The sequence below is a fragment of the Triticum dicoccoides genome, chromosome 4B (assembly GCF_002162155.2).
Source record: "Triticum dicoccoides isolate Atlit2015 ecotype Zavitan chromosome 4B, WEW_v2.0, whole genome shotgun sequence".
NCBI classification, from domain to species: domain Eukaryota; kingdom Viridiplantae; phylum Streptophyta; class Magnoliopsida; order Poales; family Poaceae; genus Triticum; species Triticum dicoccoides.
Window position 1 is genome coordinate 648,392,975 of NC_041387.1, and position 15,160 is coordinate 648,408,134.

The following is a 15,160-nucleotide window of genomic DNA, read 5'->3' on the forward strand; positions in this document are numbered from 1 at the left end:
TGTAAACACGATTTGCTATTTGTTGACATCTTGGTCTATATTTCAGAAAAAACAAGTAAACTAAAATGCTTTGAAGTGGAAACAACATGAGAAAAGGGAGCAAAAATGTTCGAGCTAATAGAAAATTAAGTATTTTCGCAAGGTACATGGATGGCATGTAAAAAGGCACATAAACATTTAATGGCGTTGGGTATTTCTGTTGTCTTTTAGACTATCTAGACACTGAGAAATGACGGTATATTTGATTAAAATAGATTGAATTGATTCTGCGGTGGTTGTAAACACCTATTGGCTGACGCGTTGGTTTATATTGCAGAAAATGGAGAAAACCAAAATGCTCTAGTGGAGACAAAATTGAGAAGAGGGAGCAAAAATGTTCGAGCTAATAGCAAATTAATTATTTTTCGCAAGGTACATGGATGGCATGTAAAAAGGCACATAAACATTTAATGACGATGGGTATTTCTGTTGTCTTTTGGACTATCTAGACACTGAGAAATGACGGTATATTTGATTATAACAGATTGAATTGATCCTGCGGTGGTTGTAAACACCTATTGGCTGACACGTTGGTTTATATTGCAGAAAATGGAGAAAACCAAAATGCTCTAAAGTGGAGACAAAATTGAGAAGAGGGAACAAAAATGTTTGAGCTAATAACAAATGAAGTGTTTGGCATTGTACATAGATGGCATGTTGATACTAGGAGAATCAAATATGTTTGAAGAAAAGTTGTTGATGCTCCAAACCCAGATGATGTTGTTGATTAACTATAGCTTTAATGTCGAAGCTCTCTAGCCTATTGGTTGTTGTAGCTTTAATACCAGAGCTCTCTAGCCTGTTGATGTTTATATTGCCCTTTCTAGCCACGAAAGGGTCTTGTTGCTGGTCTTCATGCGTTTGCCATGTCTATCTTTTCTATAGTTGAGCTAAGACCATATTTTAATATTGCTTTGTTGTATTTATGTAAGCAAAAAATCACTTGTTTTCAGTTAAATGAAATCTGAGAAGGAACTTTCTTTTTCTGAAAAACGTATTACCAAAATCATGGAATGGAATAATTTGTTATCCTTACTAAGTTTTACATGAGATGATAAAACGGTAGAGTATTGCCATCAAATATTGCTCCGTGGTATCATCATCCATCCACAGACCCACAAGAGTGTTCCTGTCTACTATCAAAAGAAAAGAATCAGCAAACCAAATGTTGCCATCTTGTGGTCCGATGACACAAAGTATCCCTTAATTTTAGCATGGATTGGCTGACACTTAGCCCTCTCTTCCATCATGCAATCTCTGTCCAACAGCTTACATCAAGGAGTGAAATTTGCATAATAGAAATGGTTTTGTGAAAAAAGTGAAATTTACGTGTGATGCAAAGTGGCATTTACGAAATAGAAGTGGGTTTTGTGAAATAAGAGAAGTAAAAAAAATGAAATTTGTGTTTTCACTTTTCATTTTTCATACTCTCTCCGTTCCATACCGTAGTGCATATAGTAAGTCAAACCTCACAAACTTTTCAAATCTTTGGAGAAAACATTTACATTTAGAATGATAAGCATATATTATTAGATTCGTTATAAGAAGTAGTTTCACATTTTATATATTTAGTGCGCACTGTACTATAGATATAAATAGTTTTCTTTGTAACTTCCGTTAAAATTTGTAAAGTTAGATTTTGGAAAAATCTATACGCACTGCATTGTGTGTGTGCGTGTGTGTGTTTGAGAGAGAGAGAGAGAGAGAGAGAGAGAGAGAGAGAGTATTTCGCAAAAAACACTTTTTTTTTCATTCCATAAATTTTCAGTTCTTGGAGTGGGAAGTGAGAGGTAAAGCAGGCCATTGGTGAAGATTGTATGGTTGATGAGAGGCTAAGTCACTCAGTCAGTGATGTGGCAACTCAAAGTCAGACAATCCGCTCCAAAGCGGTGCTCCCTCCATCCCATAATATAAGATCATTTTGCAAGCTAAAACAGCCTGCAAAATAATTTTATTTTGACATTATATTATGAGACGAAGAGAGTAGAAGATAGCAACAAATTAGTTCTCGCCAAGCTCTGTTCTTGATTTCACTTTAGCGGAACAGATACAGCAAAGCGTTACAACATTCTTGAGTATCGATCTTACAGTGCAGCACCTGCTACTGTGGCAGCTTAGTACGTAGTACATCAGTCCCCTGCAAGCTTTCGAGGTAGCAACGCTGAAACCGGCATCACCATGCCATCGAAGCTTCAGGCGCGACAACTACTCCCAAGTCACCCGATCGATCGATTGATCCCTCTATGTTTCCTTCCCACCTTTTGTTTGGTACACACCACGACATACGCGGATTACAACAAATCATAGTACGTATGTATGTATGCACGTACATATGTGAAATATGAGAAATAAAAAATAAAATTTGTGTGTTCACTTTCCATCTTTCATACTCCTTCCGTTCCGTACTATAGTGCATATAGTAGGTCGAACCTCACATACTTTTCAAATCTTTGGACAAAAGCATTTACATTTAGAATGATAAGCATATATCATTAGATTCATTATAAGTAGTTTCACATTTCATATATTTAGTACGTACTACAGATCACTGGCAGAGCTTCTGCAAGGCCGAGCGGGCCATGGCCCGCCCAGGTCTGGAGCTAAATTTTTGTGTATATGTATGCTTCATACCCAGCCGGCCAGCCCAGCCCATGACAGTACGCAGGTGCAGCCCACAATCGATACAACACACACATGACACATCGTCAACGGTCAGCCTCTGCCTCGCACAACCACATTCGTTCCTCCAAAAAAAGCACACAACGAAGCTGCCGCTCACCGCGGTCTCATAGCGCAGCCGCCGGTTGTCGTGGCGCCCGCCGCTGCCGGCCGCCGCCCACAGGCGAGGCGCACATCAGTCCCTCCCTTCATCCAACATTCAGACACCCCACCAGCCACAACCACTGCTTAGCCGACCCACGCGCGGACGCGCACATGCAGACTCAAGCGGCGAGCCGTCAAGCCGGCGATGGCGCGAGGCTATGAATTGCCAACTAGGCAAATCCTTCTCTGAATCGTTACAAGTTGAGCAGGTAAATCGATTCAAATAGTTCCTAATTTTATTCCCCTGAGTTGAACCTAGGTCATTGTTCATTTATATTGAGTCATCCTCAAAATCCCCAATTGGCTGAATATCTCACTGAAGATCATTGTAGTTTACTGTCTAGTGTCCAAGACCACATACTACAGTAGATGGTTTCTAATTTAGTAGGCAAGTTTTGTTTACACAATTGGCCTTGCTGTAGCATAAATAATTCACTCCATTATGTTTACAGGTTACAAGTTGAGGTGTAGGCAGCCATGGAATGCGTGAGGGCATGTACAATGCATAGCCTCAAGGTGATGCCTCGCATGCCATGTAGGATCGGATATGACGTAAAGTAGGTTCGGATAGGGAAGCAGGATCCTCTCCAGGAGGCGGGTGCTTCAAGAAAAAAAAGTGATCCGATGACAAAAGTTGAAAAGGTTGGAGTGAAAAGTAGAGATGCATGTGTACTAGAGTCTTTATTTTTTATTTCTTAATGAGGCCCACTAGTGATAGCTTGCATTGGAGAGGAAAAATTAATGTAGGTGCTTCAAATTATTTTTTGTCATGGGGCATATGTATCCATATGCCACCATTGTACATGCCCTGAAGGAAAGGAATGCTGATTTGTAGTATGTACCTGCACACAACCTTGCCTGATGGTCAAATGGTATGGCTTATTTTGGTTTTGAGTAGTAATATGGTCAAATGTTATGACTTATTTTGGTCTGGCTAGTATATACGTAACTGCTCATCTTGTATTCAATGTGAACAGAAGGTGTACTGACATATATTGAAATAGTATATATGCTTTAGAATTTGAAATCTATTGTGCTCTCTGGCCTGCCCAAATTTTCTTTTCAAGCTCCGCCACTGCTACAGATATAAATAGTTTTCTTTGTAACTTTAGTTAAAGTTTGTAAAGTTAGATTTTTAGAAAAAAATCTAAACACAGTACATTATGTGTGTATGTGTGTGTGAGAGGGAGTATTTCAAGAAAACACTTTTTCTTTCATTTCATAAATATTTAGTTCTTAGGTTGGGAAGTGAGGGGTAGCAGGCCATTGGATGAAGATTGTATGGTTGATGAGAGGCTAAGTCAGCCCGGCGATGACGTGCCAACTCAACGTACAATCCGCTCCAAAGCGGCACTCCCTTCATCCCATCTCGTAAATATAGTCCCAAACAGCTCGATCTTATATAAGTTTGTCTAATTCACATCTAATGTTTTTTAAAGATGTCACATCCAAACGCCCACAAATATATAATGCAGCAACAAGAAATAAAAAAAACTAAAACAAAAAAATAGACCACACCCAGAGTGTACATCAGCTTAGACGTGACATAGTTATGTCACATCTAGATGTGTCCTAGACAGACCCATCTTGTAAAAAAAATTACTTCCTCCGTCCCATAATATAAGACGTTTATTGACACTGCACTAATGTCAAAAAATATTTTATATTATGGGACACGTCAAAAAATATTTTATATTATGGGACAGAAAAGTAAGAGAGTTATGGGACGGACAAAGAGTAGAAGATAGAACGAAGAGAGTAAAAGATAGCAACAAATTAATGGTCGCCAAGCTCTGTTCTTGATTTCACTTTAGTGGAACAGATACATCAAGGCGTTACAACATTTTCAAGTATCGATCTTACAGTGCAACACTGCTACTGCGGTAGCTTAGTACGTAGTAGTACATCAGTCCCCTGCAAGCTTTCGAGGTAGCGACGCCGAGACCGGCATCGCCATGCCATGGAAGCTTCAGACGCGGCAACTACTCCCAAGTCACCCGATCGATCGATCGATCCCCGTGTGTTTCCTTCCCACCTTCGTTCGGTACACACCACGACGTACGCGGATCACAACAAATCATAGTACGTATGTATGTATGTATAGACTATATGGTCCACATTTTCGAATGAAATAAATATCAATTGCTAATGTTTCATCAAAAAAGGGTGGGAGAATACAATTTCATTGTACCTTGTTGCGGTACCCTAGATATGTGGGGAGTGTTTAAGATGATTGTGCTAAAATTATCCTGGTTGGACAGGATGATTCAGTCACATGGTCCTTGTCAAAGAATAAGATGCTCTCAGTCAAGTCGCTATATAGACAACTAGCAGTTAATGTGAATAAACTCCCCACATAGATTATTGTGGAATACCAAAATTCATTTAAAGATAAAAGTCTTAGTGTGATTATTTGTGAAAAATACTGTATTGAGTTTAAAAAGGATGGCAAGGTAGCAAAGCATGTCCTTTTAGTGGGTGTGATGAATTTTCTGATCAATTTTTCCTTCAGTGCTCATTAGCTAGAGTGGTGTGGAATAACTTAAAGTGTGCTTTTAATCTTCGCATGACATGTTTCATATTGGTTTCCTAGATTTAAGAAAGCGGAGGAACATTTGATGATGGTGTGTGTTTCTGTTGTCTTTCGACTGAGAAATAGTGTTGTATTTTATTAAGAAAAGTGAATGATTCTGGGGTGGTTGTAGACACGATTTGCTATTTGTTGACATCTTAGTCTATATTTCAGAAAAAAACAAGTAAACTAAAATGCTTTGAAGTGGAAACAACATTAGAAAAGGGAGCAAAAATGTTCGAGCTAATAGCAAATTAAGTATTTTCGCAAGGTACATGGATGGCATGTAAAAAGGCACATAAAACATTTAATGACGTTGGGTATTTCTGTTGTCTTTTGGACTATCTAGACACTGAGAAATGACGGTATATTTGATTAAAACAGATTGAATTGATCCTGCGGTGATTGTAAACACCTATTGGCTGACGCGTTGGTTTATATTACAGAAAATGGAGAAAACCAAAATGCTCTAGTGGAGACAAAATTGAGAAGAGGGAGCAAAAATGTTCGAGCTAATAGCAAATTAAGTATTTCCGCAAGGTACATGGATGGCATGTAAAAAGGCACATAAACATTTAATGACACTGGGTATTTCTGTTGTCTTTTGGACTATCTAGACACTGAGAAATGACGGTATATTTGATTAAAACAGATTGAATTGATCCTGCGGTGGTTGTAAACACATATTGGCTGATGCATTGGTTTATATTGCAGAAAATGGAGAAAACCAAAATGCTCTAAAGTGGAGACAAAATTGAGAAGAGGGAACAAAAATGTGTGAGCTAATAACAAATGAAGTGTTTGGCATTGTACATAGATGGCATGTTGATACTAGGAGAATCAAATATGTATGAAGAAAAGTTGTTGATGCTCCAAACCCAGATGATGTTGTTGATTAACTGTAGCTTTAATGTCGAAGCTCTCTAGCCTATTGGTTGTTGTAGCTTTAATATCGAAGCTCTCTAGCCTGTTGATGTTTATATTGCCCTGTCTAGCCACGAAAGGGTCTTGTTGCTGGTCTTCATGTGTTTGCCATGTCTATCTTTTCTATAGTTGAGCTAAGACCATATTTAATATTGCTTTGCTGTATTTATGTAAGCAAAAAAGCACTTGTTTCCAGTTAATGAAATCTGAGAAGGATCTTTCTTTTTCTGAAAAACGTATTACCAAAATCATGGAATGGAATAATTTGTTATCCTTACTAAGTTTCACATGAGATGATAAAAAGGTAGAGTAATTGCCATCAAATATTGCTCCGCCCGGTATCATCACCCATCCACAGACCCACAAGAGTGTTCCTGTCTACTATCAAAAGAAAAAAATCAGCAAACCAAATGTTGCCATCTTGTGGTCTGATGACACAAAGTATCCCTTAATTTTAGCATGGATTGGCTGACACTTAGCCCTCTCATCCATCATGCAATATATGTCCAATAGCTTACATCAAGGAGTGAAATTTGCATAATAGAAATGGTTTTGTGAAATAAAAGTGAAATTTACGTGTGATGCAAAGTGGCACTTACGAAATAGAAGTGGGTTTTGTGAAATAAGAAAAGTAAAAAAATATGAAATTTGTGTTTTCACTTTTCATTTTTCATACTCTCTCCGTTCCATACTGTAGTGCATATAGTAAGTCAAACCTCACAAACTTTTCAAATCTTTGGAGAAAACATTTACATTTGGAATGATAACCATATATTATTAGATTCATTATAAGTAGTTTCACATTTATATATTTAGTGAGCACTGTACTATAGATATAAATAGTTTTCTTTGTAACTTTCGTTAAAATTTGTAAAGTTAGATTTTGAAAAATTCTATACGCACTACATTGTGTGTGTGTGTTTGAGAGAGAGAGAGAGAGAGAGAGAGAGAGAGAGAGTATTTCGCAAAAATCACTTTTTTCATTCCATAAATTTACAGTTCTTGGAGTGGGAAGTGAGGGGTAAAGCAGGCCATTGGTGAAGATTGTATGGTTGATGAGAGACTAAGTCACTCAGTCGATGACGCTCCAAAGCGGTACTCCCTTCATCTCATAATATAAGATCGTTTTGCAAGCCAAAACAACCTGCAAAATGATCTTATATTGACATTATGAGACGAAGAGAGTAGAAGATAGCAACAAATTAGTGCTCGCCAAGCTCTGTTCTTGATTTCACTTTAGCGGAACAGATACAGCAAGGCGTTACAACATTTTCAGAGTATCGATCTTACAGTGCAGCACTGCTACTGCGGTAGCTTAGTACGTAGTAGTACATCAGTCCCCTGCAAGCTTTGAGCTAGCGACGCCGAGACCGGCATCGCCATGCCATGGAAGCTTCAGACGCGGCAACTACTCCCAAGTCACCCGATCGATCGAATCGATCCCCATATGTTTCCTTCCCACCTTCGTTCGGTCGGTACACACCACGACGTACGCGGATCACAACAAATCATAGTAGGTATGTATGTATGTATGCATAGTTTACCACCAGATAAGATCTGTACGGCGTCGGCGAGAGTTAGTTGATTAGTTGCAGAGGGCGACGGCGGCCTCCTGGACGACGCCCTGGGTGGCGTGGGCGACGCCCTGGGCCTCGCGCTCCACCTGCTCCCGGCTCACGTCCCTGACGCCGGTCTCCGTCATGCGCTTGACGAAGGCGGCGAAGCGGCGCCAGTTGTCGGGCTGGAAGAGGTCGGGGCCCATGCGGAGGTAGGTGAAGGCGACCATGCGGTCCTCCTCGGCCTTCTCGGCGGCGGTGGCCAGCACCTGGTCGTGCGCCGTCTCGTCGTACCTGGGCAGGGCGTTCTCGCCGGCGAGGCCCACTCCGGCCTCCTTGGCGGCGTTGGCCACCTGGCTGACGAGCGCCTCGGGCATGCACTGCGCGTCCTGCGGTTGCTCGTGGTTGCGCATCTCGACGCAGGTGAAGTTGAGGACGGCGCCGTGGCGGCCGATCATGCGCGCGATGGGCAGGTACCCGTCGTGGTTCCTGGTGTTGTAGTAGCCGGCGGTGAGCTCGGGCGCGTGGGAGCGGGTGCCGTAGTGCCAGTGGATGCCGGCCACCTTGACGGAGACCTTGACCCCGGGGGTACCCGTGAAGACGGAGGAGCACGCGGAGAGTATGCGCTCGCCGTGCTCGATGAGCATCTGCGAGTACCAGCTCATGAAGAACTGGCCGTAGTCGGTGTTCCAGCCGCCCTCGCGGCGGAAGAAGCCGGTGTCCTCGGGCCACTGGTTGTAGCTGCCCGAGTCCTCGGGGCCGGCGTTGCCCCACTCGGGCCTGCCGACGGCCTCGGCGGCGGCCTTGAGGCTGGCGCGCATGTAGCGGTCGTAGCACTGGAACTCGCCGATGCCGGGGAAGGACCAGGTGCCGTTGCTCTCCGGGTAGGAGGGGTAGCGGAGCTCGCCGGCGGGGCCCATGCCGACCTGGATCTCGCAGATGGTGTTGCCCATGTAGGGCGCCATGTGGTCGCGGAAGGCGCGCATGAAGTCGGCGTAGCACTGGACGGGGCTGCGGCCCTTGAGCGCCGGGAGCGTGTCGGCGCCCAGCGAGATGTACTCGTAGTTCCGGCGGCCGCACCTGTCCGTGTACGCCAGGTCCTGGTCCTTGTCCATCTCCTCCGTTACCCATTTCGGAAGTGGTATGCTGCATCCATGCACAACACACATCAACCATTTGGCCAATTATATTGGAAACAAAATAATAATTAGTGGGTGTGAAACAGTATAACAGTAAACAGTATAAGAGTAACAGTAATCTTCCCGATGATATTACTGGATGTATTTTTTTATTATTTTTATGTCCGTGGTACTACCGAATAGATTAGAAGTTCAATGAATAGAATGAAATAGATTAGAAGTTCGATGAATAAATTAGAAGTTTCTCGAAAAGAAGGATAATTTCTAGAGAGAGTAACAATTCACATCAAATAAAAAACATAGTTGTGGTCAGAGATCAAGTGCAGAGTGGGCAGGCCACGTACGTACGGGGGCAAGCGCCACCGTCCACAGGGCAGGGATCACGTACAACGTACTTTTTGTTATCCAAGCTCTACGTGTCGTCTGACTTGAGGCCAGTTTTGTTTCATTTTTGGAAGATCACGAGGTCCGGAAATTTGTGGCCGTCCACGTCCTACAGTTCGAGAAAGTGCGTGGGAAACGAGCCACGATCACTTCTACGTCAAGAGTCGCCCGTTGCCTCATATGAGATCCCGATTTCCCGGGTACTCAAATCACCAACGAAAGCTTTGCCATGAGCGCCATGAAGAAGATAACAAGTTTCTTTTCTTGACGATGTTTGCCTCAATGGTCTCTCATCTACACAGTTCTATACGTGATACTGTACCCATCATAGCGTTTGTCTACCACATGATAGTGTAAGTGCACTGGCTAGAAACTAATGGCAATGGGCGGTGGCAGCACATGGCAAGCTTTGCTTCTACGACCCTAAACCATGTATGAATACAAGAATGTAGGCAAAGATTAAGACCACCATCCACACATACTACGTAGTAGTAAGGAGAAATTAATGGAGGAGGAGAGGGCGTACTTGACTGAGTCTCCGACGTTGCCGCCGCACTGGTGGAAGGACATGACGGCCTGCACCTTGAGCCCGGCCTTCTTGGCCATCTCCATGAGCTCGATGTAGCCGGCGAAGTTGTACTGGCCGGGGCCCTCGCTCTCGGCGATGCCCCACCACACGTCCACCATGATGCCGGCCGCGCCGGCGCTCTTGAGCGCCGCCAGGGACGCCTGCACGGCCTTGCGCCGGTTCAGCGCGCTGCCGTCCTTGCGCACCGTGTCCAGCGGCATCATCACGAACACCGGCACGCCCACCTTGCGCGCCTCCTCGCCGCCCGCGTCCGGGTGCGCGGCCTCGCCCTGCTGCTGCTGGTCGGGCGCCATCGCCTGGAACATGTCCGGCGCCTGCGGCTGCGCGGGCTCCACCATCTGCGCCTGCACCCTCAGGCTGGCCGCCTGCGCCGGCGCCACGACGGAGCCGGCGGCTGCGGCGGCGGCGGGCGAGGCCGCCGCGAACACCGAAGCGCGCGCGCCCGGCGCCGGAGTGGCCGCGATGGCCGCCGCGCCGGTCTGGTGGGTCAGGTTGAGGGCCATGTGGACGGGGACGGGCTGGGTCGGATCACGCGCGTACGACGGGGAGCTTGGGACGGACGATGCTCAGAGCAAGATCAGACCACCGGTGAAAGAACAGAATGTGACGGACGAACGGGGCTGTTATTGAATGGGTTCGCCGGTCGGAATGGTTCTGGGAATGGGGGGAACGGAGTCGACTCCGGACCTAGATTTATTGCTGCGGCCTGCCTCGACCGAAGGGAAGGAAATGGGTGGGGCTGACAATGGCGGAGGCGGGCGGGGGTTAAATAGTGGGAGGAAAGGTGGCGGTGGGGACGGACGTGGCGCGTGCTCCGCCGGTGAGGGCAACGTGAGGTGGTGCGGCGCGGGCGCGGGGGCCGGGGCCTGGGAATGGACGGCGACGCGTGAACCGGCCTCGAAGCGTCGTTGTGGGACGGCGACGTGTGCGTTGGCGCGGGCGGCGCGCGCGGCCACGTCGGGCTCGGAGGAGGCCCCGATGCGCGACGCGTGGCCCGGCCCGGTTTCGGCGGTCTCTCTCGCTGTACGTCCCGCCATGTCCTGCGGCTTCCGTGTGCGGAAAATGCGTCTCGTTTACCGGCGATTTTTTGTGTGCGGCGAGGGAGTATTTTTCTCGTCCACGGATGCGTGGATTAGATCAGACGTGGTCGGTCGTCTCGGCTCGGCTGTGTAATTTTTTTTCTGAATTCTCGTGGTGTGTCAGCCACATGATGCGGCGCAGGCACAGATCCCGTGAAGGTAAAGTGAGCAGTGTGATCTTGGCAACTGGTGCATGTTGATGTTGCATTAGGCCACGGCGCGACCTTATCCGGTCCGTCTCCGTCCGTTTGGGATAAAAGGGACAAACGAGACGGCCCAGCGCGCGAGTGCAAACGGACTTTTGTCCGCTTTGTGTCCGCTTTCGACCCATCCACGGTCCAAGTTTGCGCCGCTTTTGGGGTGAAACGGACACCACGCGGACGCGCGGGTCGTCTGCGCGTGTCCTCCCCTGGTCCGCCTGTCGGTGGCACAGGACGGGCCTTTTTCTATCCGCCCCCCTCCCTCCCTCCGGCCGCATCCACTCCACTCTTCCCCTCTCTTCCCCTCGCCGCCGCCGGCCGCCCACTGCCATTGCAGCCGTGCAACTCGGACGCGCGCTTGCCCAGCCCCTTCCTCTCGTCGCCGCCGAGCTACCCAAGCACGGCCACCTTGTTTGCGCACCCGCCGGCCGGATTTGGGGCGGATACGGTCGGTCTTGAGCTCGCCAGGCTGTGGGAGGCCGGGCCGCGCCATGGACTGACCGGGAACCTCGCCGGAAGGCCCTGGCAGGGCCGCAAGGCCACATGCAGGCAGTGGCTCGTCCTCTAGCCGCTCGGATCTGCACCGTCGGTGGCCCGCCGGCAGATACGCGAATGGCGGCCGGCCGGGCTCGGTGCTTGCCCAAAAGCTCGTCGGCGCACCGTTGCCCCTCATCAAGTGCGACCACTGCCCAAGGGTGGTCGTGCGCCGCGTGTCTACAACGCCGGAGCATCCCGGATGGGTGTTCATCAAGTGCTTAAACGATGAGGTATGTGCTCTTTTAGCTTCGGTTTGTGCTCTTCGGTTAGACTAGTGGTGCTAACTTTAAGTTTTATTGTGTAGAACGGATGCAAGTTTTGGTATTGGGAAGAAGAGTACATCGATATGTTGATAGAGCAAAATGTATTGCATGTTCGTGCACTTTTAGATAGCCTAGAGGCTTTAGATGAGACAAGTGCACTTGTTGCTAGATTAGAGACTAGGCACGATACTACGTGCGAAGAAGCAACAAGGCACGATACTACGTGTGAGGAAGCAACGTCGACTTCTGGCTTGAAGAAGAAAGGAGGGTGCAACGTCGTGCCTCCTCCACAGATCAACAATGAGTGCATCGAGAAGGCGCTAACCCAACTCAAGGGAGTAGTTATGGAAGTTAGGTATCTTCTCAAATGTATTCTTGTGGTTCTTGTTTTCTTTGGCCTTGCTTTACTAGTCAAAATGTAATGATGTATTATCATGTACCAAAAATGAATGATAAAAAAAATTAAGGACTTGCAAAGAAATATACGCGGACAGAATGGGGCAAATGGATGCGGCCGCGTGCTGGGCGCACGGCCACCGCATCCCAGGACAGACCCGGACACGATCCCAAATCCCTACCCAAACGGACAGAATCCGGACAAAACGGACGTCCGTTTGGGATCACGCGGTGAATTTGGCCTTAGGTGAGTAAGTATCAGATCGGTGTATGAGTCAACGCAGATGGGTTCACTGACACCGCAATAACAAGTTTTTAGTACAAGGCTGAAGAGGGGATGAGGGGGAGAGATCTGTAAGCACCAAGCATTGCAGGTTTTAGACAGACCTACACATCGGACAGAACGACGAAAAGAAAAACGTTGGATCATGGCCACCACGGCTGAGTTATTGCTTCACGGATTTGAGGTCACATCACATGGCGTGGCAACTTCTCTCCAACAAGACGGCATCCTTCCTCCCAAAGGTTGGGGTTTCACCCCGTCCGCCAAAAGAGAAGTACACTTGATTTGTGACAAGCGTTCAACCTAGCTTTTCCACAAGGCACTCGAACCGAAGTATTTTAGCACTTTAGCTATGTGTTAAGTCACCTGAATTTTGCATTTAGGAGAGTCAAATTTTACGTGAAAGGAAGGAGCTCCGAGAAGCCATCTTGGTCTATCTTAGAGAGGTAGGTGACCCCATTATTAATCCTAGAGCATCTCTAACAGCCGCATAAAAATTTCGCGCCCAATAAAAATTATAGCGCGCTACTGTAGCAGACGCCTAAAAACGCGCGCCCAAAACGTACGCAATGCAAATTGTAAAGCACGCGCAATTCGAAGCCTAAAATATGCAGTGCGCGATAGCGTTTTTCAGCGCGTGCTTTAAAATTTGTAGCGCGCGTAATATTTTACAGCATCTGTTGGAGCTGTTCGGCGCCGAAAAAACGAATTTTTAGCGTGCGGAACTCTTTTTGGGCGCCTGTTGGAGATGCTCTTAGGGGTGCGAGGGTGGTGCAGGTTTCGACAATTGAAAGAAGAGCTGAAGGTTGAAGAAAGAATTCTGATCGCTAATTTTGCATCGAAACCAAATTAGATGTCCGACTTACACCAAGCCAGTTCCGTATTTTTATCCATGGCCGTTTTATATAGTTACGCTCTACTTAGATGCGATATATTCGCCAATATATGTGGCATAGAAAAAACCCAGTATTATCTGCTATATGCAAACATCTGAACCACAACAAAGCCAGACGATACTCCAAATCTACGTGGTTGAAAATTTTGAGCACGTGTTCTAGCCATTTTATCCGCTTAGGAGCTGCAGCTTTCTTTTGATGTTAAAGCAAAGCTATCCTTTCACGTAGATCTTTGATATGCATCTCGTAGCTGCTACCTTACACAGGAATTGCGTTGGAATCCATCGCTCGTGAAATCTATAACTTCTCAAAAGGATCTCGTAGAACAAACAATTGCCCCATCTACCAAAAGCAAATATATCCAGCAGCATGAGTGCACGACGAGACTGAAATCAACCACATGAAATCTTTAATGTTAACCACAGAGAAGTTCGCACTCCGCGGAGCAAAAAGAGAATTGCTTGGTACCAAAACATTCGGAACAAGCATAGATACTAAGAACTGGCTTAAGCTTCTGCTCAGGAAACAAGCGCTCTAGCAACCACCCTTGAGATCGTTAACAACGTCGTATGGGATGGGGTGACCGTCTCAATGGTGGTGCCCTCCGCGGATGGGTGGATTAGATCAGACGTGGTCAGGTCGGCTCGGTTGTGCAACCTTTTTCTGGGTTCTCATGGTGTCAGTCACATGATGGGGCGCAAGCATTGGCACAAGCACAGACCCGTGATCGATCAGTTGATTTTTGTACTAAGGCTGAAGAGGGGATGAGGAGGAGAAATCTGTAAGCACCAGTTATTACAGATTTTAGACAGACCCACCTAGGAAAGAATGACGAAAGGAAAACATTGGGTCTTTTTTTTTTCAACCGGGCTCACACCCCTTTCCTTTAGTTTTTTAACGAAAATATACAATATAGAGTTCAACCATCAGAAAAGTGCAAAACATACTGAAAGCAACTGGACTAAAGGAGAGGGTAAGGGGGAGGAGCGAGTTGGAGCATTAATAGAAACCCCGCTGTGGATGCTCAAGCTCGAGGCACCACGGAGTGAAAACCTGTTAACACTGCATGTCTCGGAGCAGAACAATACCAATGGGACACAAAAGCCACAACGGCATATTCGGAGACCGAGCAGTACCAATGTGACACAAAAGCCACATTGGCATAAACAAACTCGCAGTATTCAGGAGGTATCCAACCTCTATGAGCAACAAAGTATGAGAAGAATCAGCAACCAGGAGAGTCCACGTCCTTGCGCTTTACGGAACAGCAGTAGTATCATATCAGTAATCATCAATCTGTTGTGCGGTTGGTCCGCCAGCATTGATGCAGCCTGCACCACCTTTTGTACGCCGGCCTGGAACGCCTCTTTGTCCTCAACTTTCAGTAACAACTTCCAACGAGGTGTATGGCCCTCAAAGGTAGCTTTGTTACAACTGGTGCACCAAATCCCCGAGCAAATGACGGCAATAATCATCATAT

At 46.4% G+C, this 15,160-nt stretch overlaps 1 protein-coding gene across 1 annotated transcript; it reads right to left on the bottom strand.

Moving 5' to 3' along the window:
• Positions 1 to 7,560: 7,560 nt before the first annotated feature.
• LOC119292021 (beta-amylase 2, chloroplastic-like) lies at positions 7,561 to 10,775 on the bottom strand. Its single transcript, XM_037570847.1, has 2 exons — positions 9,964 to 10,775; positions 7,561 to 9,060 (listed from the first exon to the last, which is right to left on the bottom strand). The coding sequence occupies exons 1-2, from the start codon at positions 10,527 to 10,529 to the stop codon at positions 7,944 to 7,946; spliced, it is 1,683 nt and encodes a 560-aa protein (XP_037426744.1). The 5' UTR covers positions 10,530 to 10,775; the 3' UTR covers positions 7,561 to 7,943.
• Between the last annotated feature and the right edge of the window lie 4,385 nt (positions 10,776 to 15,160).

Bases quoted from the DNA above. Each gene is read 5' to 3' on its own strand.
- LOC119292021 (XM_037570847.1), bottom strand. From the start codon at position 10,529: ATGGCCCTCAACCTGACCCACCAGACCGGCGCGGCGGCCATCGCGGCC. The intron at 9,061-9,963 runs GTACGCCCTCTC...GCATGGATGCAG, and splicing joins AACGTCGGAGACTCAGTCAA to CATACCACTTCCGAAATGGG.